At 42.6% G+C, this 24883-nt stretch overlaps 2 protein-coding genes across 3 annotated transcripts in view; one reads left to right on the forward strand and one right to left on the reverse strand.

The window, feature by feature from the left end:
- LOC138187418 (tubulin glycylase 3A) lies at positions 1-6063 on the forward strand. Its single transcript, XM_069128186.1, has 9 exons — positions 1-800; positions 1020-1131; positions 1348-1559; positions 1692-2099; positions 2291-2498; positions 2569-2659; positions 2978-3175; positions 3573-3832; positions 4778-6063. Exons 1-9 carry the CDS (start codon positions 534-536, stop codon positions 5092-5094), a joined length of 2073 nt encoding a protein of 690 aa, XP_068984287.1. The 5' UTR covers positions 1-533; the 3' UTR covers positions 5095-6063.
- Positions 6064-6172: 109 nt separating this feature from the next.
- LOC138187540 (zwei Ig domain protein zig-8) overlaps positions 6173-24883 on the reverse strand; it is a 137978-nt gene continuing 119267 nt past the window's right edge. For both annotated transcript variants that reach the window (XM_069128467.1, XM_069128463.1), the window contains exons 2-6: positions 18183-18349; positions 14381-14591; positions 12392-12519; positions 8798-8966; positions 6173-6606 (exon numbers count right to left, since the gene is read on the reverse strand). In XM_069128467.1, the coding sequence (XP_068984568.1) occupies positions 6500-6606; positions 8798-8966; positions 12392-12519; positions 14381-14591; positions 18183-18260 (693 nt within the window). In that variant the 5' untranslated portion in view covers positions 18261-18349 and the 3' untranslated portion in view covers positions 6173-6499. The remainder of the gene's footprint in view (positions 6607-8797; positions 8967-12391; positions 12520-14380; positions 14592-18182; positions 18350-24883) is intronic.

Genomic DNA, 24883 nt, shown 5'->3' on the forward strand with positions numbered 1-24883 from the left:
CATCGACGAATATTTGCATTGTTTCTAAACGTTCCTCACGAGTCGATTTTTCTTTCTGTACACGCCGAATATTTCTAGCGTTCGCTTCAACTAGATAATTTATTTAGTTTCCGTGATTAACGCCACTTTTGCAATTTATCTAGGAATTGACTTAAAATAGCTGTCTCGATTCGCGACGAAACTATGGATTTACCGCCTGATTTAAGGTACGTATCTCGTTCCGAAAAGCGTAAAAGTTTTCGATGTCTCTATGTTTAACGAGCGATCAAGTTAGGTGATCCGGTTAATCAAAGTCGAACACGATGATTAAATCGATCACTGGATAGAAGAAGGAATAAAATTCAGTAGATATCGTGTAATAAATTAGAACGTTTCATCGGTCAAGGGACATTAGGACCGCGAAAGATTTAGCGACTACGGATTCCACGAACGAGGATAAAGCGAGCCACTCCTACTGCAAATTGACTTCTTTGATCTGTCTGGAAAAGAAGGAAAGTCCAGTGAATCCGTACAATCGGGTGGACTGGACGAAAATGAACTCAAAATGGCCACTTCCGGACACGGACGACAATCAGATCAATGCTGTTAACAGTCTGCCACAACTTGACTGCGGTGCGTTCCCGAAATCCTACATGGACACGTGTTCTTGTTGCCCACGGGGGATCTTTGACAAGCACGATACCGACACCATCAACAACTACAGGAGTATCGTGCTCAAGGACGACGATTGCTGTAAGACCCACTGGACCAGGAAAGAGCGTTATCAGAAAATTAAAGCGAAAGTCGACAGAGCTATTAAGGTAGACATCAGATCCGTTTACAAGGAAAACGTCTCAAAATTTCGAAATTCCGATCGGACGTTATCGGATTGTCCGATAACGTTCAAACGTTGATAAACGAACATATACGTATTCGTTATAACTATTCGATAGATTATCCGGATCCGAATAGTCTTACACAGAAATCCGCGTAATACAGTAGTTTTAGGATATTTTGAAGCACGTGCTACCGTGTTTCAGAGGCACAAAATATTTCTGATACGCGGTGAATTACCGAAATTGAAAGAAGCTCTGGAGAAAAGGGGTTGGGTGCAAAAATACGAAGCTACGAAAACAAGAGCCGTACCTTATGGTTAGTTTCCTTGTCTTTCCTAATCAAATCCTTTTCTTTACATTCTACTTCCTTTAATTAAAAATCGACCACGTAAACTCCGACAAAGCGTCTATTATGAACAGCTATCGTCTTTCTGATCCGAGTAATATCGTCAAAATTGAACTAGTCGCAAACTTTTTACTAAAAACTAAACGAACTTTCATTTTCGTTTGAAATCCCTTCTTCGACTTTTAGGTAGCGTAGCCAGCTTAGAAGCGAGATCGTTGGGCGATTTGACCCAATCGGACGGTACTTTAAACGAGAAGGCGGTAATTTTCGCTTTATTACGTCACAAATCGCCAGACTTTATATGGGACTGTCGGAACGACTTCGTCGATTGGCATCGTGGCTTGAGTAACAATATCATTCTCAACAGATACCAAAAACCCTTCGTCTACACTTCCAAGGTTAACATCGATAATTAGATACGCGAGAATCTTCGATACATCGTGCAAGATGTGAAATATATTATTTAAGCTCGATCGAACTTTAGTTCGCTGCGAGCTCGACGAAATATTGACGATCACGAAATAATGTAGCTAGGAATGGCTCGTTTGTTGGAGGAAGCTCACTGGCTGTACGAGAAGGACGTGTCGTCGGTATTATTCCCTCGAAGTTACAACCTGAGCAGAGAGCCGAAAGCCTTTCTCGATGATTTTCGTTTGACCGCCGCCGCTGGTCTGTTGAAATGGTTCGTCGGAAGAATGCACGATGGCCAGGGTTTCTCGGAGTCGAGACATCGGCCGATACTAATGAGTCGACTGGAGTTTGCCATAAAACGCTGCGAGGAATTTATCGCCCGTGAAATCCACCAAAACATAGACAAAGACTTTGTGACCGAGTTTTCCGAAGAGGAATGGAATTCCTTTTTGGACGATTATACCGCAGCCGTGCACGAGGGAGCTGGAATCGAGACCACCTCGGAAAAAAGTCGAGATCAGCTACAAGTACGATACTCGTGTACTTTTCTTTTCTTTTCTCTTCTTTTCTTTTCTTTGCTTTCGCTTGCGTAGTACTATCTTAAAGAATAGACGATCCGTTTCCAAGCGATTTCTCGCTTTTAAATTAAAAACGCTGGTAATCTCGATTCGACGCGACAAATTTTGGATCTCGCTACCCCGAATTTTACATCGTTTAGAAATATCTAGAGGCGACGAATCCGATCCTGGCAAGATTGAAAGAGATAGATCCGCAATACGAATTAAACGGAATGAGAAATATATGGATATTAAAACCGAGCGAACTTTGTTGCGGTACGGGAATCAGCATATCTCACAGTTTAAAGGATATATTTCGAAAGATAAAAAGCAGACCAAAAGATTACTTCATTGTTCAGAAGTACATTGGTACGTAAAACGGTTAATCGTTTAAATTTTATATCTTTTCGCGATCTCATCTTTTTCCTCTTAATTTCAGAACGTCCGTTGTTGGTTCACGATACGAAATTCGACATAAGGCAGTGGTATTTGGTTACAAATACATTTCCCATGACAATATGGGTGTTCAAGTAACTAAATTTCCGACTTTACAGTTCCGCTGTATTTCGAACGTCTAAACGATATTTGTAGCGAAGTTTGTATTACATTTTTTAATCATCGGAAAATAATTTTCTATCTCGTGAAACGTATGCTCGCATACCTATCGGTGAATCTCGTGTGCGCAAATAAAAGCACACGCAATACGTTATACGTACGTTACAGGTCTACGGAGAAATCTCGGAAAAGGATTTTGTTAGAGAAAAGAGCCTTGAAAATTATTCCGAAAGAATCTTCTCGATAGAGATTCCATCAAAGAATTTTCTCCATCCTTTTCTACCCTTTTGCAGGGAAGGACTCTTGCGATTCAGCTCGAAACCCTACACTTTCTCAACTTATCACGAAGCGATTCATATCTGCAATACCGCCATTCAGGAGAAATACGACGAGGAGAGGAGGAGACGAAGGAAACGTGGAAATTCGGAGGAAGTCGTAAAATCGATTCGCGATCAAGGATGGGACTGCGAGAAGCTGAACGAATATTTAAAGTAATCTCTCGACCGGTCTATTCGTTGCGAGTAGCAGTTTCGGTTATCCGTTCGTTACGGTCGATAGCGTTTGATGACTGCGAGATCGATAGCTTTGATCGAACGTCGCCCAAATATGCTTAGAATCTGTGTATTTTCTTCTCGGGTAATCGTCTCTGCCCGTCTGTCCTTCCTTTCGCCGTTATTTCCACGAGTATGATACTTTGCTTACTTATATTATTTTTTACTCTCTCGCTATCGCTGTTCGAAGGATATTCGAATTTGCAGCGATCTAGCGTAGAACGTAATCGACAAGTTTGACGTTAGCTGTATCTTGGTATATCTGGAAAAGATATCTGTTAATTTTCATCGGTAGAGATATTTATTCGGTGGCTAACGCAAAGGTCATAATTGTCAGGCAAACGGGACTCGACGGCGAACCCTATTACGACAAGATCTATACGAAAATGTCGGAAGCCATAGTTCTGACGATGCTGGCCTCCCAGGAGCACATGGACAGACGACGGTGTAGTTTCGAGCTATACGGGGCCGATTTCGTCGTGATGGAGGACCTTTCGGTTTGGTTGATCGAGATCAACACGAATCCCCGGATGCATCCTCCTAGCTCGAGAATTACCAAACGCCTCTATTCCAATGTTCTCGAAAGCTTGGTGAAAGGTTAGCAAACTACGATCTATAGGGTAACGTAGAGAGAAGCAAGTTGTCACAAACCGAGACTGCGGGTGAAAGTTTCCGAGGATAGTGGCCGGGACAAGTCAACGAGACGGTATACGTATTCTGATTTCCTCGCGAATGCACGAACGAGCTTTTCAAATCGTTTAGTATCGACTATACTGTGCTCAAGTTTCTAGATTTCGATTAAACAACTCTGCTTGTCGGGTCTACGGGTCGAGAGTACAACCCCCTACGGTTTTCACTAAAGCGAAAACGTCTAATTCTTTGCGTACCTTTGAAAATATCTTTTTGTCAAAATACAGGCTCGATTGTAGCTGCATCCGTGGAAAAACAATCAGCGGTTTTTGTCTTTTATCGTAGGTAAATGCCCAAAGAAAGAATTAACGGCATTCTCTGGCTACTTTCGGCTATCGGATTTCTTTCTATCGTCCGTTACTTTTATTTCCGTTCGATCCGGCTCCGCGTTATACGTATTTTGGATTGTTCGTAATCCGATAAAACTTTTTTTTACCGGTACGAGAAATATTAGTTTTCGTTGGATCTTGCGTCGAGGCGCGCGCGCACCTAACTGCGATACATTTGTAAAAAATGAAAGAAAATTGCTTGAAACGCGGAAATCTGTTTAGGTCGGTTAATTTAATACTCGTACAGCTGGTGCAACTTCTACGTGCTTTCGAACGCGCTGAATTTCGTTCGCACAGATTCATTTAAAACAAACAAATAGATGCGGTTAGGTACCGAGCTGTACTGCAGCAACGCGATATCCGATCTAAATATACGATAGTCCATTCGAAAGGACTATTCGAACGGGAGAGAGAGAGAGAGAGAGAGAGAGAAAAGGTAACGGGAGGTGTGGAACAAAATAAGGGAACGGGAAGATATGAAATAAACGGAGTAAATCTGTTGTTCATTTTCAACTTGTTTTAGTGATAATGGATGTACCGGTGAATCCGGCTGCGGACACGGGTGGTTTCAGCCTGGTATACAAGCAAAATATACCCGACTTCCGACCTTATCTCGGTCCTTGCCTCTTCGTGTTTGGCAAGTCGATAACGTTGCAAGAACATCCACGGAAACGAGAGAAGAGAAAGAAAGGAGGAACCGGTTGGTTGAAACAGCAACAGCAGCAGCAACAGCAACCCCGTGCGTGGACCGCCCCACCGATGATTCCACGATTGAGGGAGCCGAAAATAGTCGACTTTATCGACTACTTGAACACCGCCCGCTGTACAGCCGCCAACTGATATCCCGCTGTTAAGTAGCTATCGCGACATTAGGCCGGTGCATTCGGTCGATATTCGGTTGATCGTTGCACGAAATTTACTAAATCAAAATGTAGGGGGCAAAGCGTATCTTTTAGTTAAAACTCGTTAACGCCAGGTACACGCGAAGAATCGCGGGAAAATCGTTAAAGTTGCGACGACCCAGTTTTTTTCACAGAGAGCCGAACATCGAAACAATTTTGGTAGATGCTCGCGTTCGTCCTCCATCGCGACCAGTTGAAAAAAAAACAAAAAGGTCTACTCTCTTTTTGCAGGAAGTTCCTCGCGACGAACGTTGCGTTATATTCATATAGCTTGGCTATTTCGTCACGTTGGTGGTGGCGTATGGATAAAAATTCTGTTACACGTATCTCGACCGAGTTTGTCGCAATCTAGGATATTCGGGCTGGCTACGATTTTACGATTCTTCCTTGTTTATCCGGTTTGCTGGAGATCGCGTGCACGTGCAGCTTTCCAAGAAAAGTCAGCTGCACCGAGTTGTAATTAACGGACACAAGATAAAAGAAATAATCAACTATGCCATTAACGAATCGTCGTTTCTTACGTCGCTTTCTCTAAGAAATATCGATCCATCGTAGTCGCTCAAGCTAAACAGATGAATCCACTTTCCTCGTCAAACTCTTTCATCGCTACTCGCGGTATAGACGAATGAAACAGTTCCTCGGGTTTCGCCCGTTTTGCGCGACCAAATGTACGATCCGTACCAATTATACGTTTCGGCGAGAATCTAACCTGTCGCTTTTGTAACCTTAAACGTATACTTTGCAGTTCACCACGCATTGAAACCAATGTCCGGATTGTTTTTCAGATATAACAAGGTAGCAATAACGGTTAAGTAACAAGTTCAAACCTTTGAACCGCCACACGGAAACTCCGTTGTACGATTCAATCATCTCTTTCATCGAAATAAACTAGCAAAGCGGATTACAATCTGTGCTTTTACTTGTTGATTTGGGTATAGAGCGAACGAAGGAAAAAGAATATACCGTTCCTCTTGCCACGTTTCGACAGATTCCGGTCTAGAGAGAAAGTCAGAAGATAAAGACGATCGTTTTATTGATATGTACATACAATGAATTTATTTACAAATAATACAATAAATTTTGACGTCGTAAGTTATTCGTTCTTGATGATATATCTTAACAAAATACTACGTTTTTACCGATTATTGTGCCGTGCTGATATTCGAAAACTCTTTGGTCACGGAAATTTAATGAAAATGTAGGTAATATTCGATTTTACCCTGCGCAAATATTCACCCAAAGAACGTTACCGATCATAGGCAATGCGATTTGCAAGTGAAACCGCGCTGTATCATCGTGTTTCGTATTTCTTCTCCCTTTCGACGATTATCCTTTCTTTCCTCTTATACAAATATTACGTTAGCTACTATTAAAATTATAAAACACATTGGCCGTGTCCCGGTGTACGACGAGCTTCCATCACCGTGATGCATCGCAGCCGGTCGTTCTTCTGTAACAAAAATTTTACTCGGATCGTATGAAATTCTTTCGGTTTCGAACTAGCTAACGTACTTATCCAACCGACCATTATTTTTTCTTGTTCTTTCCTCTCGTTTAAAATTTATCGATCGTGTTTCGTTCGACCGCCAGAAGAGCGTCTCGCTACCGTCGCGATAATAGCACAAACGCAACGAACGATTCGAACAATCGAGAGAAAGAACGCAAACAGACGTTTGCGAGCGGATCAGTCGGGACGATGACGGTGATAAATCACCGTCGTGCACGACGTGTCGCATCGATCTGCATTCGCGTCAGGTAAGGCTATGCAGGCCATTGTACCAAGCAATTAACGCTTGAAGTTGATAAATAACATACCGGAAACTTGGCTTAACTTATTTCGAATTATCGTTAAATCCACGCGTCCGCTTTCGTCCTATCATAAGGCTCACCCTAATAATTTACCGAAGTGTAAACGAAGCAGTTATGCATATTTATCGGAGCAAATTAGTCCCTCGAATCTACTTTCCATCCAGACCATTTGAAATTTCATACGTATTTCTCGTCCAAAACCGTATCGCTCTGACTCGATTTATTGGTATTATTAGTATCGGCTTGGGTATTGGTACCGGTACTGGTCTTAGTCTCAACTTAGTATCGGTATTGTATAGGACACGCTTTGCTTAGCAACGCGACTTCATTCCCTTGCTGTTAAAGTAATAAACCGTGTCAACTTTGCGACTCGAATTCACTCGATGCATCGCGACGTCGCGACGTCGCGACGTCGTGCGAAGTGCATGGCTTTCGGCGAATTTAAACTCTAGGCACGGTCAGATCGATCTCGACAACGTCGATTCTAGGGCAAATGTGCACGCGTCCCGTCTTCCAAGAACAACGGGATATTTAACGAGAGATCAATTAACATGGCAGGGTAAGACCTTATTTTCACTTGCGATTAGTCGCTTGCGACTATAAAATCCATTGTAGGATAAGGCAGAGTTTCCATTCACGCTGTCGCGACTAAGGAACGTGCGCCTCCGCAAAGTCAAGGTGCGATACACCGTCACAGATCAGTCGTGTCACGCGTGCGACTACAAAGAGGCAGACGTACAATATGGAATACATATACAATACGTACTATACCTGGAACAATCGAGCGCTACTGAATGTCATTTTGCTGCTAGAACGCGCGAGGAGTCACCGAGTATGTTTTAGTATATGATACTATTAACTTGTAATGCTATATAATACGATATAGTGATGACAGTAGTAATGCTGTAATACGTACGATACTACGAGTTATAATACCTTTGATATAAATAAATAATGTTATGAAACATTTTCTACCGTAATATGCTAGACAAATTAATGATTTTATTTACGTTCTTCGGATCTGCCAAGAAACTTTTTTATTGGCTATAACTTTTTCACGTTAAATAGGTTACGAACTTCTTATAAAATATACCACGACAGATCGATTAACGCGTTAAAAAATGTATGGTTCAATGCGAAAGAATAAAGTTGATCTTTGTTTGAGAGGTTCGAACAATTTTCGCAACACATTCACGAAGATTCGAATTAACGCAAGATTTACGACACGCTCAGACACGATTGGCTGTTCTCGAAAGAAAGATTTCATTTTCTACCATGTGTGTAGCGACGCTCATATGGTATACGATTTCGCAGTAATTTCAACATACAGCATGTATTTTCAAATTTTCTGCTTTTCGCTTTACGTGCCATAAATCTCGTCACCGCGACGTGCGGTGGTGTCGCTGCGCCTGAAACGCAGTACTACAAATCCCTTTGCAAAAGTATACCCGCGATCAAAAAATTGTTTGCGGATGAATGATTACACGTTCGGGTCGTGATGTAGCGATTGTTTCAACATTTTCATACCTCCAATAATTTTGTAGTTGTACGTAACTGAATATACTCATCGTTTATATATTCCTCGATGATTTATTTATGCATACGAATAAACAAAGCAAAATATATCGATGATTCTGCACCAGCAACGGCATAAATATAGATGCTAACTTCCTGAAGCAGACGGGAAATGTTTTTTTAAAGACGGGGCACTTTTTTCACGTCTATGATGATACTGATGGTCTGCCGGAAACTACGGCGTCGTGGCAACTAGTCGCAAGTGGAAATAAGTCCTAAAACGAGCCAACGATTCTCGAATATTTCGTGAAACTTACCGTTAACAACGTGCACCTTAATGCTGCTGGGATTCGCGTTGCTCGGTTCACAGGTATAGATCCCGGAGTCGCTCAGCACCGCTTTCTGGATCATTAAACGACTCGTCGTTTCAGGACCCTTCTCCGTCACCAGGCTAATGCCTCCGCGCGGTGAGTCAAAGTTAATTACCTGGACCAAAAGATAAACGCATATTTATTTATTTCTCGTCCTTTAGTCTTCGCTGGTGCGCGCATAATCTTATTCGAAGCGAAACGTTCGAAAGTAAAATTTAACAACAGCGTGTTATTCGCTTTAAGGAGAATGTTTGCGCAATGATGGATTTACACCAGGCGAGGGAATATTCGTTCGCTCCTCGCTCTAGCAAATTATAAAACGAAAACGTATCGTTGCCCTACGTGTTTGCCAAGGTGTAAAAATACGCGGGTCAATACGAACTATGGATTCTGGGAATGCCTTGCAACGAGGCGGATGTTCCTGCACGTGCTGTCTCTAAGCGCGCGGCCATTCGCAACAAATAACGATGTCACCACGCCCAGTGACAAAGCCTCGAGTATATCTCATCATAAATATAGCCGCAAATCAGAGCAGAAGATAAAAGAGGATCCAGCAGTCACCGATCGACTGTCACGATCTTCAGGCCCGTTATTCGCAACGCGCTAACGAGTTAGCCGCGACTATTACGGTTTGAGCAATTTGCGTCGTTGTTGCAGTATCCGCAGATCGCGTCCTACGATTGGTTAAAATAAAAACATGTTCGGCTTTAATACGGAGACTCGCGTTTATTCGTTCCGTAACGCAGCCATCCCGAACCACTTCACAGTTATTTGGAAAAATGAAAAATTTAAATCACTAAAGCAAGTGAAATCGAATGGTGTCTTGTTTCTTTTCCGGATTAGGTCTGGATTACTCTCCTACGTAGGAAAAATTGCATTTGTTCGTTGTACAGAAAGCGTAGTGGATTTTGTAAAAAGACACTTGTAAACCGAAAATAAGATAAAGTCGCAATGCATTCGGGCGAGCTGAATGGAAGCGCATTACGGAAAGGTATCGTTCTTTTTTGTCCGGTTTGACGTGCGCGTTTGCCAACATTGGAAAAATATTATTTAACGCGAAAAGGTTTGAACGTAGGTTTGCATTCGAGGGAAACGTTTCACTGAATTGTATTTACTCTTCAATCAGTAGATTTAATAGAATGCACAACAGAATTCGTTTAAAGGGAAAGAAATACGAGAGTTTTATAAAAATACGCGTCAACCGTGTTAACTTTATTTACAGAACGTAACGACTAAATATTAATGTGTTCGTTTACTTAAGCCACGGCGATTACGATACTTTCGGAGTTTGAGAATTAACGTCGTCGACAAATAAAAAAAGACAGTATGCTACACAGCTTACGCGCGAAGAAGATTCATCGACCGAAAAATTTGCTATGCTACTAATTAAAACATACCACGTTACGTTAAAGAAAGAAAAACATTCCAGTAGCAAGTTAAATTACTCTTTTAATAAAATATCATCTCTCCTATGTAGAGTTCCGTGTGTAACGTTTCTCTATTATGCAAGTTTTGCATAATGCGATTACAATGAAGTTGGATTAAAATAATTAATAAGAGCACATTAAGTAGCACGAATCGAACGAAAACTATTCAAACGATTCGAATTACAGCTTGAACATCTAAATCGGTAATGTATATGCGTTGGCTCTTTGATCGCGATATATTCGTCAATTTTGACCTATTTTGGTGCTATTATTATTATTAAAGAGAATTTGTATACACACATACACACACTTCCTGCCTCGTGTCGATTTTTACGCTATGGGTACTCGAGATAAGAAAAGGAAACCACCATCGGAATAAACAGAACACGAAGGGGTTGGGTGACGCCGCAACGCATGGCTACGACGACATTTCGACGTCACCGTCGTCAGTGATTCGACAGTATCAAGAGGGGGAGCGGAGTCCTATTGTTAGATTATCTTAGACCAGTGACGGCTTACCGGTTTCGTACTTAGCATGTTGCGTGCCACACGCACGCGTAATCATAAACAGTCTGAAATTATTAAATCGGCTCGACGATATTTTTGGTTGCGAACATGCCAATAACATGCCTGGTGTTGCGTATGGAGCAGCTTTTCTCCCCTTGGTTGTCCGAACGATAGTCGAATCAGGAGTAAACATTTCCAGTGTTTTAATTTGAATCTTTTCTTTAAAAAGTCGCGCAGAAAATGGTCGTCTCGACAAAGAATCCACCGAATTCGTTTTTAAGGATCGATATCTTCGCGTATTAAATTAAGATACGAATTAAATCAGCACGGTGAAAAGAAGAACTTTCGAAGATTCATGACAACCGCTTAAACGAGTACGACGTGCGACACTGACTGCAGCAGCGAACGGAACATCTTGAACGATGAAAAAGGATACGAGATGGCGAGGGAAGATATTTACGGCTACGATGATACAATGGACAGCGATAGACTTTAGCGTAGAAGTGATTTTCAAATGTCGTGTCCGTATCTGACGAGCAGAAGGTAAAGCTGCGAGTTGGATACGGTGGTTCACGCATACTTCGTCTATGCAAGGAATCAATTCGCTCCGTCGGTGTGCCACGAAGAAATAACAGCGTAAAACGAAAATTATAATACCGTCGGTTCTGCGTAAATATTTCTACGTGCTGAAGCATGCCAGTACGTACCGAGTGGCCTTTGTCGTATCGAGACACTTGCGTTTTCGAATATTTATTGGAATTTTTCTTCCAGCATGTACATTCGTATATTGTATCGTCGTATTTTGCTAGCTTTGGAGCAACGCTCGAACAATATTGAACGAAAACTATGTATATTCCTACGTAGCTTTTTAAACTTGACGGCACGAAAGATCTTCAAACCGTCGACTAACGTTCCTTTAAAAACAAAGCGACGATGTTCGTTTCTACGTCGAGTTCGATCGAAACACCGGCAAACTGGCAAATTGCCGTCGATAGGAAGTTTCGCGACATACGAAAAGAGAGTGTAGCAAAGATTTAGCCGCGTAACTTTGCGCGATCTCGTATTCGAGGCAAAACGCGTGGTCGCGATACTCTGCGTGATAACTATGGATTCGGATTACAGTCGGTGGGCGGCGTGCATACAGTTAAAAAGGAACAATATTGGATCCCAAGGTATATCCGACTTTTGGTTCGCAATCATTTCCTCAAAGCTGCCGTAGCTGCTTTCTCATATTCCCGTGGAAACTATCCCCTCCCAGTGGATTCTCACACTGTCGTGTAATACCGTTGCCTCGTACGAAGACAAAAGGTATTCTGCTTCAAGGTTTGCAAGAAGAATGGTAAAAAGATAGGTACATGGATGTATGTGAGCTGCGTTTCCCTCGACGTATTCCCTTTGAGCCGGTACAAAGAACTTTGCGAGCACGTAAAATGAACGACGAATACCCGGCTCACCGTACTCCGAACCCGACGTTAACTATACGTCGCACATAATATTATCGCGTTACGCGTACGTCTTATTCGCATCTGACAGGTAAATTTGCCACGTAGTTAAATTTGGAATCGTTAAATTTGCGAGAATTGATAATTATTCTGGTAATACCCACCTCGGTGTTGTGACTCCAGATCATCATGGGCGGTGGTTCCGGAGCATATTTTACGACGCAAGTTAGATTGATGGTGCTACCCTTATTCACGAATAGGTCGGGAGCTCCGATGATGATGGTAATCGGCTCTGAAACCAAATTTTTAGCTTTAGAATTTTTCGTCCGATTTGGAACGGTTGTTGGCGGCAGGTAGATAGATACGAACGTAAATGCAAATGTCGATATTTTCATAGACGGAATTTATACAAGAGAAACGTACTTCCAAAACAAAGAATTTAAATTTGTTTCGAGATTTAAATTAATTACAGTTCGGAACGTTACTTAAACGTCACGTTGCACGATTGTAACGACGATCGAGTTAAATTTCCATCCATTCGCAGTAAATTACGAACAGAAATCCTGGCAAACTATACGAAGTTTCTTCTAATTCGAACAATTAAAAAGATATTAGAACGACTACGTGGTAGAAAGAAATTGAAAAAAAAAAAAACAATAGCACGGGTGATCAAAGTTAACGCGACAAAATAAAACGTTCGATATTTTTATCGTTGCGCGAAACGTAGAAACGGAAGTGTTGGGTAACGTTTTCGGGTCAAGTCTGTGTGATAAGATCCTCTCGTTTAATAGTACGGCGCGGTTAGGATATCAGGCCAGTCATTAACGGTGTACCTGCGAGGATATACGAGCTCGCAGACGGCCTGGTTTCACCTGCTTTGTACGCCCGTGTAAAATCTTTCCATGAATTTCGTACGTATCCTCGATTAGCCCCTTTCGCACCACCGCTACACGCGGCCGCATCTACGTTAAATTCAATTTCAAGCACACCGATCATAGATATACACCAGCTTACGCCTCCTTCACATTTTCTTTCTCTTTCGGCAACGGTGTCTCTTCGATCTTCCAGGCGAAGGCTATCTCTGATCTTTTCAAGCGTCCATATCTGTTTCAAATTTCTCTAGACTAGCGTGTTTTAAAAATTTCTCAAGTTTCAGTCAAATATACAGGGTGGTTGGTAACAGGCGGTACAAGCGGAAAGGGGGTGATTCTACGCGAAAAAAGAAGTCGAAAATATAGAATAAACATTTTTCGTTCGAGGCTTTGATTTCAAGAAAATCGACTTTGAATTTTCGCTCGGTACGCGTGCACTTTATCGCGTCTCGTTATAACGGATCTCACTGTAGACCGTTGTCTCGATGGAAAAATTAAAAAAAAAACTTTTTATTCTATATTTTCGACTTCTTTTTTCGCGTAGAATCACCCCCTTTCCGCTCGTACCACCAGTTGCCAACCGCCCTGTATAGCTCCAAGGATATTGTAAATTATAAAACAGTGAATTTGAAATTCTTCTCGGAATAAGATACGAATTACGAAGATATTTGCTGTGACTGGTCGTTCGCTATCGCGTAACGTTAGCGGTTTATTTCAATAACGGAATAACATATCGCGATTGATGAAATAACTGATCCCTATATCGCGCAGTTCATTAAATTGGCGAGATATTGGCATTAACCGCAAATGCGAATACATATTGCGATGCTCTCGTATTTATGATGCCCCCAAGGCGTGCGTCAACTTTCAAAGTGAATAACGATCCTAATCCTATTAAAACGAATTCTGTTGCAGTTTATTCTACAATTTTGCGTCGTATCGATCGAAACTTGGAAATCTATGGAATAATCTTTGAATGGAATAACTCGCGTCCAAACGTAACGAGATTACCTGGCAATTACACATAGGTATGTATACCTTGGTTAAAGCGTGTACCGTCCATCTACCTATAACAAAACGAGTATACTGCAAATGCTTTGAAACGGCTTAATATTTCTTTCGCGTGTTTGCGTTTGTACGAGTATCGTTCGACCCGATCCGACCTGACCCGAGTCAACGTGACGCAACGCGGCCGGCTTGTGTATGAAAAGCAAAAATAGACGAGCTAAAGATCAAAATTCACTGTTGCACGGAGACTATACCGCGTTTTCTCGAGCTTACCGACTATCGTTAGATAAACGGGATGACCGATAGGAGGTGTCGTTGATATTTGGCACTCATAAATCCCGGAGTCTTTCTGCTGTGGATATCGTATCCTTAACGTCCATTCTTCGGCGTGAGGCAGGTGTAGCGCTTCGAAACGTTGATCGCTCGTATACGTATAACGGCCAACCGTTAGCAGGTGTATATCCCGATGCCTTACCCACGAAACCTGTAACAGAATGTCACGATGACGTTCTATCGCGATGAATCGCTCGAGAACGATTTTCAGAAGACGTAAAAATCGAAGATAAACTAGGCCAGGTTGGTCGAACGTGGAAATTTTTGCGATTACACGATCGAGCAGATGCATCTCTCGATAGAATCGATAAAAAAAACTTGATATGTAGATTGCGGTCACGCGTGTGTCGCGCTACATCGGAAATCAGTTGTACGAGTTCCACGTTTGTAGGTAATTCAATCGACGCGTTTCAAACTACGACCAACGATATCAACGAGTCGTAGATGTAATTTCGTGCAGCGCATTCTTTAGGTATTTTTATTTTTTTTATTTTATTTATTCTTAGTCCGTACCTTTCGGCTTTGCACGACTTTCGGTTTACATCTCTTATAATGCCCTTACATCACATATGTTTCTCTTGCTCTAGCACTTCTATTATTATATACTGCTTATACCTATCTATTGCGCCGCATTCTTTAGGTAATACGTCTGTTAAAAATCGACCAACATGTCGCAACGACTTTATCCATTCTCCGAATGTGAGAATAAAGATCGTGAACTCGAAAACAAACGTTCGTTAAACATTCGGCCAGTCCATGATTCTAACTGGATGATTCCCTAGAGCCTGTAGCAACACGCTGCGTCAAAGAAACGTTTTTTGCACAAATGTGCTTGAAATCGCGGTAGGAAATGTAACGATGAACGAAATCGATGGTGTGAGATACTATAAATGTGATTTTTAAGCTGTTCCAGTTGTGTCAATAATTTTTAAACATTGATCGAGTTTGAGGTATCGAGGCAGGGAAAGAAAGAGTCGTTGATTCGATTGTGCGAAGGAGTTTCGGGAGATCCTGACAAATGGAGTCGGATAAACTCGGATTACTCTTGAACGGACGTCGACGGATCAAGAGGAGTCTTGTAATTTGGAATTAAAGGAAAGCAACAGGGGTACGAAGAAGCTGGCGGTGGCGTGGCGGTTCGTCGCGGCGCGGCGTGTCACGACGTGGAGCGTAGAGGATCCTTTCGAGGGTATTTCGTTCTAGGTGTGCTCCGTCACGGGCGCATAAACCAATTTCCCATAACGACACCGGCACTCGAGGCGAGTATGACGTCACCATGGAGATTCGGTATTGTCCTACGTCGGCCGCAAACCTGGCAGCTGTGGGAGCCTACGAGTTCTCGAGGTGACATCGGTGTGTCATCGGCATTAGCCGAGCTATTGTTTGTTGAGATCCAACCGAAATCTATGCAGCTCGCGCGATCGTGTGCCTTGCACGTCGCGCGTCCCATGCGAGCTGTAATTGCGCGCGTGCACACACGCGCTATCAAACGAACAAATCGACTAAACCGAATCTAGCGAGTCGCAAGCATACGCGTAGCATGTCGCATCGCTGAACCAAGCGTCCACAAATGGGACCAAATGTCAGCGAATGTCGCGCTTCCCAATTACTCTTCTCCATTTACCGTGCCGTACCGTAAAGGAACTTTATTGGCCTTTAATCGAACCTTACGTACAGCGGATGCGTCAAATATGTACCTCGTAAAGTGATATTCATTTGCGAAAGTTTCCAGCTTTCGAGCAACGGCGAGTCGACGAATCGAATATCCTACGACTTGCCACCGAAACTTACTTCGGTCAGGAATTGGCAACTGTTGCATTCAGAACGATGGGGCTGAAGCCAATGAAACTCTGTGCGACGTCGATCGAATCGCGCGGAATTTCTTTCCCATCTGGTCGCAATTGCGCGATATCGCGTCGTTCCACGCACGCTTCAACGATTTAATGCGCTTCGGTAAGAGATCAGAGCGAAGACCGCTTATCTTTGGTTAAACAGAACAAAGAGATCCACGATAAGTGAAGTTTGGAAATTAAAGAAAAGAAACGAAATAAAATTAAATTTGGAGACGTTGGTGATTATTACCGTTTGTAAATTTTCAAAACAGCTTGATAAATTTTTTCATTCTTGTTTCTGGGTAACCGAGCAATTATTCCAATACGCTAAATAAAAGGAAGCACGTAGAGCCGCACGCGGATAGCTTTAACACGACTATTTTCAGTATTTTTCAGCGTTGTTTGCGCGAAGAATGCCGCCATTAGATGCTCGTCTCACGACTTCCGCTTCCATTGACGATCGTAGGGATTACAGGCTCTTACTGTGAAAGTAGACAGCAGAGAAAATGGGATCGGCTAGGGAGACGGAGAATAGATCTCAAGAAAATAGGGACTCGCTGATCTTTGTCCGGATAAAAGAGACCGAGCGAAGCCTACACCGGACGCGTACCTAGGCGACTATCCCTTCGTGTTACATCTGCACGTGCACATAGCACGCGCCTACACGGATATACACTCCGCACGTGTACGTATGCGCTGTCACGTGTATGTACAGTATCCTGCTGTTCGAGAAGGAACATGGACCCATGTAACGATCTCGAGCGCTTTGTTCCTCAACGTCGTAATCCGAGCGCAGTTTTAACAATAACGAACAATTCAACTTACGGTTGGACATTTCAAATTTCTTCGTTTTTCTGTTTCCTTCGATACGCAACTTTTATCTTACGAGTCTCTCGACTGGATTATTCCGTGAAAGGAAAACACGTCTTAAACTTGTAACGAGCAATCGATAAAGATAAATTACTTTGTTTAAGTCCTTACAGATACTTATGCAACGACATAATAAAAAGCGACGAGTGACTTTCAAGTAAATTACGATCGATTACGACTTAACTCGTTCTTAATTTTAATCTTACGTATTCGATCCGCGATTGGATTGATTATGCACTAGAGAGGACAGAAGGGCCGGCTTTCAATGAGAGGATTTCCATCGGTTGCTTTTGTTCATAAATACAATGTAAGTCAATCGATGCATCTTAAACTATGTTCGAGCGGTCGGTGAACAGAATCAGGTAAGACCCGAGTCCACGCCATTGTAATTGCTTCCATCGGGGAGCTCTAAGCCAAAGTCAAACTGCCATTGATTAGCTTGCGGTCTCTATATGCCTATTAATGAAGACCGCCGCCGTTATCGTTGGCGGCGTATTAACAACAACGGGTTCTTAGCTGCTTTGGCCAAACATATCGTCGATATAACCCTCCGTCTTTGGAAGCTGGCGACTGTTTCTCTTTCGAACGAGCATTCACGATCGTGATATCTCCTGTTATAATCGGCACGACTCGATCAGAGGATCAATCGTGCCCTGTTATCGATAGAAATCTATGGGCAAATCGGGACCGCTAGCTTCGTTTCCGCTTTTTCATCGCACGTTCGTGTCTGTTATTTCCAAAGCAAAAAGTTTTTGCTTCCTTCTAACTTTCATCCATTTCGTAAGATTTCCTTCGGACGAAAATTTCTTAAAAAATCACTTTTCACCAACTTAAACGAAGTTTATATCTCTGATCGAATCAAAATACGATTAAGCTGGTTACTCGTTGGTCGTAGCTAGTTGAGAGGTAAATCGCTAATTTCTAGTTTTGCAAACAGCGTTATCATTGTTTCCTTGCAGAGCATCTGTAACGATCGGTTCCGTCAACGAGGCATTTGGCTTTTCGTTGTTCGAAACAAGCATAAATTATAACAAACTCACAGTCCGATTTCCGAGATTTTTCACTTTGCATACGAGATGCACGGTTTTGCCCACCAGTCCGGTAAAGTTCGACTGCATCGAGGTGTCGAAATGGGGTCCCGTACCAGGAGTCGGCCATTCTTCCAGAAAATCGGTTCGAAAATTTCTTACACATGACGCTATACCACCTGAAATATGACAATTTACCGATTAATTTCAAGCATACTTCGGACGAACGACGATCGAAACATTCAATAAGAAGAAGAAACAAATTACAAACATTAGCAAACTTCGTAATTAGTTAACATTTACACACTTATTAGTAAGATATTTACATTTGTTTGAACGAAATGAAACGAGCGTTCGAATTTCGCGCGACGTACGTTAATTTTGTTGACGAGACGAGTCCAAAGAAAATTTATTGACAAGAGAAAACAGGTAGGAACGAAGGTTTGGAAGTGAATACGTAAACGCTAACTGGCTTACGCGAAGGTGTGACTGTACCTATGAGACAGAAGGCACTTTGAAAAACCGTGGTCTTTCAGTTGTGCGTTCTTTCTTTTCCTTTTTCGCGTAAACATCGTTTTAGGTGGGAAACGTTTCTTAAGTCTCGAGCGATACGGTATCTACTTGCGATAATCGTAAAATGGTTACGTTTGAAGGAATCGGAAAATGGGGAAATAACGAGCAAATCGATGATACGTATTGTTTGAGTAACAGGGGGAGGTCGATCTTTTTTTTTTCTTCTTCGAAAACGTCAAATCTATTTGTTTTTCAAGAGATTTCGAAATCGCGTTCCTCGTTTATTTTTGATTTCGTTAGTTCTCGCAATACCAACGGCTTCCATCGGATACAATTTTCTCTTTCGATGGAGTCTGCGACGAGATGAAAGGGCTTGAATTCCGTGCACGGAATACTCAATACACCTGTAACGAGTATCAACCGCATTCGTTCGGAATTTTTTTTTTTGTTTTGGTTGCTTTCCAACTGATGCAAACACGCATAATCCATTTCATCGTGCGTTTCATCGTAATCACGCATCAACACGGTGCACGATATACGCGAATCCACAGCAACACGCATTGTAGATTTGTTTCTGGAATATCCACAAATTGCGATCGCCTTTATTCGATATCGCCGTAAACGAATCTTTGGAAACAAGTTTCTTTCCAACATAGTTTGATACGTATCACGAGGAAAGGTTGATTTGCGTAAGTATCTTTCGCAGAGCGTTCCTTTATTTTCTATAAATATTCAGTACTCGGAACATAATCGAATACAAGAGCGACAAAACGGACGATAAAAAATCAGTTTTGGAAGAAGGGAATTGGTTTCGAATAAATCGTTTAGTAGTTTAAAACATGGAAAACTCGAGCACAATGGAAAAGTTTACGGGCAACCATGACTGGTCTGGCCGGAGATACACATTCCCGGTGAATGGAGAACGAGTAGTTGCGAGGGTAACTGCGTGTAACGCGACCAACGGATCGCATCCAGCGTCCAGCTATTTTGCTGCCATTCGAGCGAAATAACATCCATAGAGCGACACTGTTCGCGAATGATCGACATGCTTGCTCTCTTCGCGCCATTTCCCACGCCTAAATTGTACTCTTTGAATTATACAATGACGATTCACAATCGCGAACGATCGTTTCTTCCACGCGTTATTATTTCTGTTCTAATTTCCTATTCTATTATCTGCAGTTCGTGGTTGTATTTATTCGCATCTATGGAGTTGTATCAACAGCTGAAATTTCCAGAAAATCGTATTTCCAATTTATATCGTGAATTCGTTGTTAATCGACAGCAAAATAAACAACGTTAAACATCGAAGCGTCCTCGACTGAGCTCGAAACAGATCGCAAAGTGAAATCGGAATACACCCGAAAGCTTGGAATCGTTTTACGATCTTGCAAAATTGCGAGGCAGTAAAATCGACCGGCGAACGTCGAACGTAGTAAATCGATAGAGAGGGATAAAGAGAAATTTAAATAAACATCGGGATTTTGGTAACACGCGAATACCACCGAGATCCGTTTGTTTTTCTGGAAAAGAATCGGTCGCGTAATCGCAGATTCGATGCCGAAAATCCGATCAAAGGTTCCAAGCGGAAATCGAGAGCCGTATTGAAAGCCCGGGATCAACGGGCAAAGTTGAAACGTGGACAAGTACGTCGGTGAGCTTTTCTTTGCGATTGCTCTTCACTCTTCGGAATGACTCGCGTGTAGAGCAGTACTTTCGCAGTGGGAACTTCTCTTTCGTTAGTTTACTAGACCGTGTAGCTCGTAGACTACGCTTCGGAGCTTTCCGCCCTACAGGCGGTTAAGACGAGTTCGCGTTAAGCGTCGTCCAAGATACACGTTCACTCTTACTTTCCACGTTTCTACACATCGAGCTGCAAAGAACAATCCTGTGATATTTCTCTCGCCTTTCCTTCGTTTCCCTATAAAACGTTCCGGCTATCGATATTCAAAAATATTATTTTACCTTCGAGGTTTCTAGGCTCGTCTGTTTCTCACGCGCTTTTGCTATTTATTCCGATTGGCATACGCTGTTTGATTTATCAAAGTTCGTATTGGCAACGTTGAATCGAATCGACCGTGCTTTTATAATAGGACTGAACGATTTAACATGCTTACTGAAACGCTCGCTGGTCTCGTTACGATGAGAATCGATAGACGAAAGTTAGTTTCTTCGGCATAGCTAACTTCCATTCTATTCTACTCCATCACATTCCATTGAAAAGTTGTAACGCACGGTGAATGAATCTTGTATATAGGTATATATATGTAACTCTAACAGCTTTTCAAAGTTCAGCGCTTCGTCGATCGTCAAATGAATAGCTTTCCGGTAGTAAAATCGTGCGTCATTCGATTAAAACCGAGCCGTTCGTCTGTGCGACACGCCGTAATTACGATGGAGAATCGGTCGGTCGCGAATGTGGCATATTCAGCGCGTATCGAGTGAATTTCTGATCCGCATTTTGGAAAGTACACGTCGTTCTCTCCCTGGGACGAAACCTTCACGGAACGTTCTCGTTCCTCTAGAGGAAATTTAAAAGGTCCCAGGTAGCGTGGTCTGTTTAAAGTTTCCAGCGATGCACGAGCAAAGATGCGCAACCGGCTACAGTAGCCGTGTAGCGTGTAACGCGAACCACCGATTCGTTACTCCGCTTATTTCGACGAAAATTAATTTTCTCTCGGTACGTTATACGTACAGAGTTGAATTTTCTCGACGACGTGTCTCGACTTTCCTCGAAATTCCCGTTGACTCTAGACAAGTGACGAAATTGTACGACCGTTGTCTCGAAAATATTGCCGGCCAACTGCTGGGCTACTGCTCGACTTCGCTTCTCTTTCTTCGGCCAATTTATCCAGATTCTTGGTAAATTTTATTTTTGCAGCTTCTCAATGGCGAATGGAATAAAGTAGAAACACCGAGCGACTGGAAAATCCAGGTATCCGCGACCCCGTGAATTTATTTCACGTCGGACTTCGCTGCAACGAACCTTCCTCTCCTCGTTTGCATTTTCGGTCGTGTTTCGATAAACAGAAAATGAGCTACATTAACCGGCATTCTCGGAGGATTCGATCTCTTCTCGCTCTTCCACCTTTCCGCCTGCCAACACAACGCAAAACGTTTTCGCTTACTTAAACCGATTGTAACATTAAATTGTTTTCGAAACTGTCCATTTCGATATTCCGTTGGTTCAAATTTTCCAAGTGAAAAACGATATTTCCGCTGCGCTCTCGGTAATGCCAAATTAGGAAATGCCAAAGTAGCCAACCTAGCATGGAACATTTTGGTTGCATTAAATTTTCTCCATTTTTTCCCCGTTAAAAGCATCATTTACACGGGGTTCTCGCGTAACGGGCAAATGCATTCATTTCGAAAGATTTTTCTTGAGCGGAAAAGCCGTACGTTCGAGCAGCGTAGGTTCTATTCTACGGTCTTTCCGCCGAAAAGGGGTCAAATAAGTTCACAGCCAGTATCGGATAATCTATATCTCGGAGGCTCTCCCGGAAATTAATTTTGCTCTCGAATCTACTAATCCATCTTTGTTCCTCTCTTTGGTCCATGTCCTTTTTTTCCAACCGACGTTTCTTCTTTCTTCCGCCACTCTGCCGAAAATACTTTCGTAAGGAGAAGAATATCTTGCGCGAAAAATAACTGTCTCTCTTAAATTTGCAAGCATACAAAATAAAATCAACGTGTTTCATTGACATCGTTGGTGGCGTGACATTTGCACACCGATCATCGATCGCCAAATTTGATATATTTCGACGCGTTGTTTACAGTTTCGCTTCTTCTAATTTATATCGTCTGGAAGAAGCCAAAAAATATGTACAGATGCGACTGGAACGTAACCGACAGTCGTAAAACCTTAATCACGACCGGATACGACAAACGGAACGATCGATTTTCCGCACGAACGTCGTCTGAAACGAAAAAAATCTGATATTGCAAGATGGTCGAATAAGTAACTGGTACAGAGCCAGGCAAGTTTCCGAGAGAACAGGCTCCTCGAGACGCGAATTTTCCCTCGGTCACCACATAAGATGTCGCATTTCTGTCATTCTCGAGTTGGAACTTTCGAAGAACATCGGGAACGTTCTAAAAGACTAAGAGACCGAGCGGATGACTTTGCTCTGGCTTCGTAATAAAATTATTTGAATCTCGTTGGATGGTGCTGGCCCATCACGGCTAACTACCACGGAGTTCTTTCTCGACGATGAGGGACATCGGATAGTCTGGTCGCTCACCGTAGGATCTTATTTCGTTCGGTCCTACTCCGTCCCACCGTTTCTATTATCCCTTCCATCAGAATGTACGCCTTATCACCGTTCCAGTCAACTTCTATCTCTTCCAACTTTCGATCTTATCCGGTACAACCCGTTTCTGTTTATTTCGCCGTTCCTTTCCACGTTTAATTAATTTAAAAACGAAGGTTCGCTCCATGGATTTGGCCGAAGTGCGATACTTTTTTCGTGACAGGAGAGGACGCGTAGTTTTAAACGATCTGGCGTTTCTAATCGATAAAACAAGATAAAACGCTACTTGACTCGTTCGTGGTTCAAATTGTCTACGTAAAGTTATGGTGTAAGGACCACTGAAAAGCACCTATCTCGACTTAGATAGCATTTTGCAAAGCTCGTTTTACCTCAGTCGAGGCATATATAAATCGAATTTCTTGTACCTCGAAAGAAAATGTGTATCGCATTTTCCTGAGAGGTTCTCGTGTCTTCTTACATCGCGAGTCAACCATGCTTCTACCTTACTACGCGCTGCAATAATACTCTTTATCGATATTTTATTATTTGGCAAATTGGTTTTTACATTTTCCTAGAGAAAGTCAGTGTTCCACGTATTTTACGTTTATTCGTCAAACACGAACATCAATCATTATGAACTATCTTCACGAAATAAACTACTTTAATCTCGACTTATTCGGGTTACACGTTGCAATCTACCTGTTGTAACCGATCGTCCAATATTTGGCAACACGTAACAAGTATGTAACAAGTTCGAAGAAGGTACGAACGATCGATACGCGATATGTCAATAATATCGAAAGACATCGTGCTACGCGTCGATATTATCGGCAACGATGGCTGATTCTAGCTGGGCTAATAAGGAATAGAATTTAATCGATGACAAGATAAGAGCGTACAATTTGCGCAGCTATGACAACGCGTCCTGGATTTTGCCAGGTTTCGACGTTACTTCGTTTCTATGCGTGTAACCGTTGAAGCGGATTAGGGGAAAGCAAAAATTAGCCAAAATGCCGATCAAGCCTTTTCGCTCGTCGACGTTGAACGACCGACACCGAGACGAGTAATGGGAAGCAAACGAACGAACGTATCGACTGGAATTCTCGTCGAAAAATACTAATACGGAGATGAACGGTGTAGGAGCTGTCAGAGTAGAACAAAATCGGTCCGTTGACGCTACTCTTGCGTGAGAATCATCCGAGGTTTCGTTTTCTCGTCGAATAAAATATCGCGGATGAAACGTCCGATCGTTAGGACGATTACACACGTACAATATGTAGATATATCGAACGAGGAACGCGCTCGAATCAAACATTATCGAGCGTTCTCTTTTACCAATGGAGCAACTTACGAAGCTTCTGGAGAGAATCGATTAACCGGCTCGGTATCAACGCGAAACACACGTCCATACGGACGACAACTACACGTATAGCGAGGAAGCGTATTCGAAGGAGAAAGCACGTTCGTATCTGGCTTGATCCTCTACAAATCGCTATTTTCTATCGATCGTGTACGGCTCGCCGGCTACTTTAATCCAGCAGCGTTTGCGTCGAGCAGGGACGATACGGAGAATCATTATTTTCGTTAACGCGCCACTTTGTCCGGACGAATCTTGAACCGGTTAGGTTAAGTGGCGAACCATGCTGGCAAAATCCGACGGTAAACCGAGGCTGCATCGAGCCGGCACGGCGGCACGGTACGGCCGGAATTACGTGCGTCGTTTTACGTTTCGTAGCGTCACGTCATAAATGCGAGTGGGATGGTTCTACGGTACCGATCGCCCTATAAACGCCTCGTAGTCTAGCTTGTATCGTCGATTCACTGCCTCCGATTCGTTCTATGGATGAACGATCAAAGTGAATCCGACAGCTCGGTTTCATCGTCCTCATAATCCGCCTAGATTAAACAAAACGACTCCGAACGAATCGCGCGATATCGCCCGGATCGAGC

This window comes from Bombus flavifrons, chromosome 2 (genome assembly GCF_040668555.2).
Source record: "Bombus flavifrons isolate JBK064 chromosome 2, iyBomFlav1_principal, whole genome shotgun sequence".
Classification (NCBI taxonomy): domain Eukaryota; kingdom Metazoa; phylum Arthropoda; class Insecta; order Hymenoptera; family Apidae; genus Bombus; species Bombus flavifrons.

Coding starts and splice junctions, on each gene's coding strand:
- LOC138187418 (XM_069128186.1), top strand. CDS start 534: ATGAACTCAAAATGGCCACTTCCGGACACGGACGACAATCAGATCAAT. Junction 1,560..1,691: donor CCTTCGTCTACACTTCCAAG/GTTAACATCGAT, acceptor GAAATAATGTAG/CTAGGAATGGCTCGTTTGTT. Junction 2,499..2,568: donor CATTGTTCAGAAGTACATTG/GTACGTAAAACG, acceptor TCTTAATTTCAG/AACGTCCGTTGTTGGTTCAC.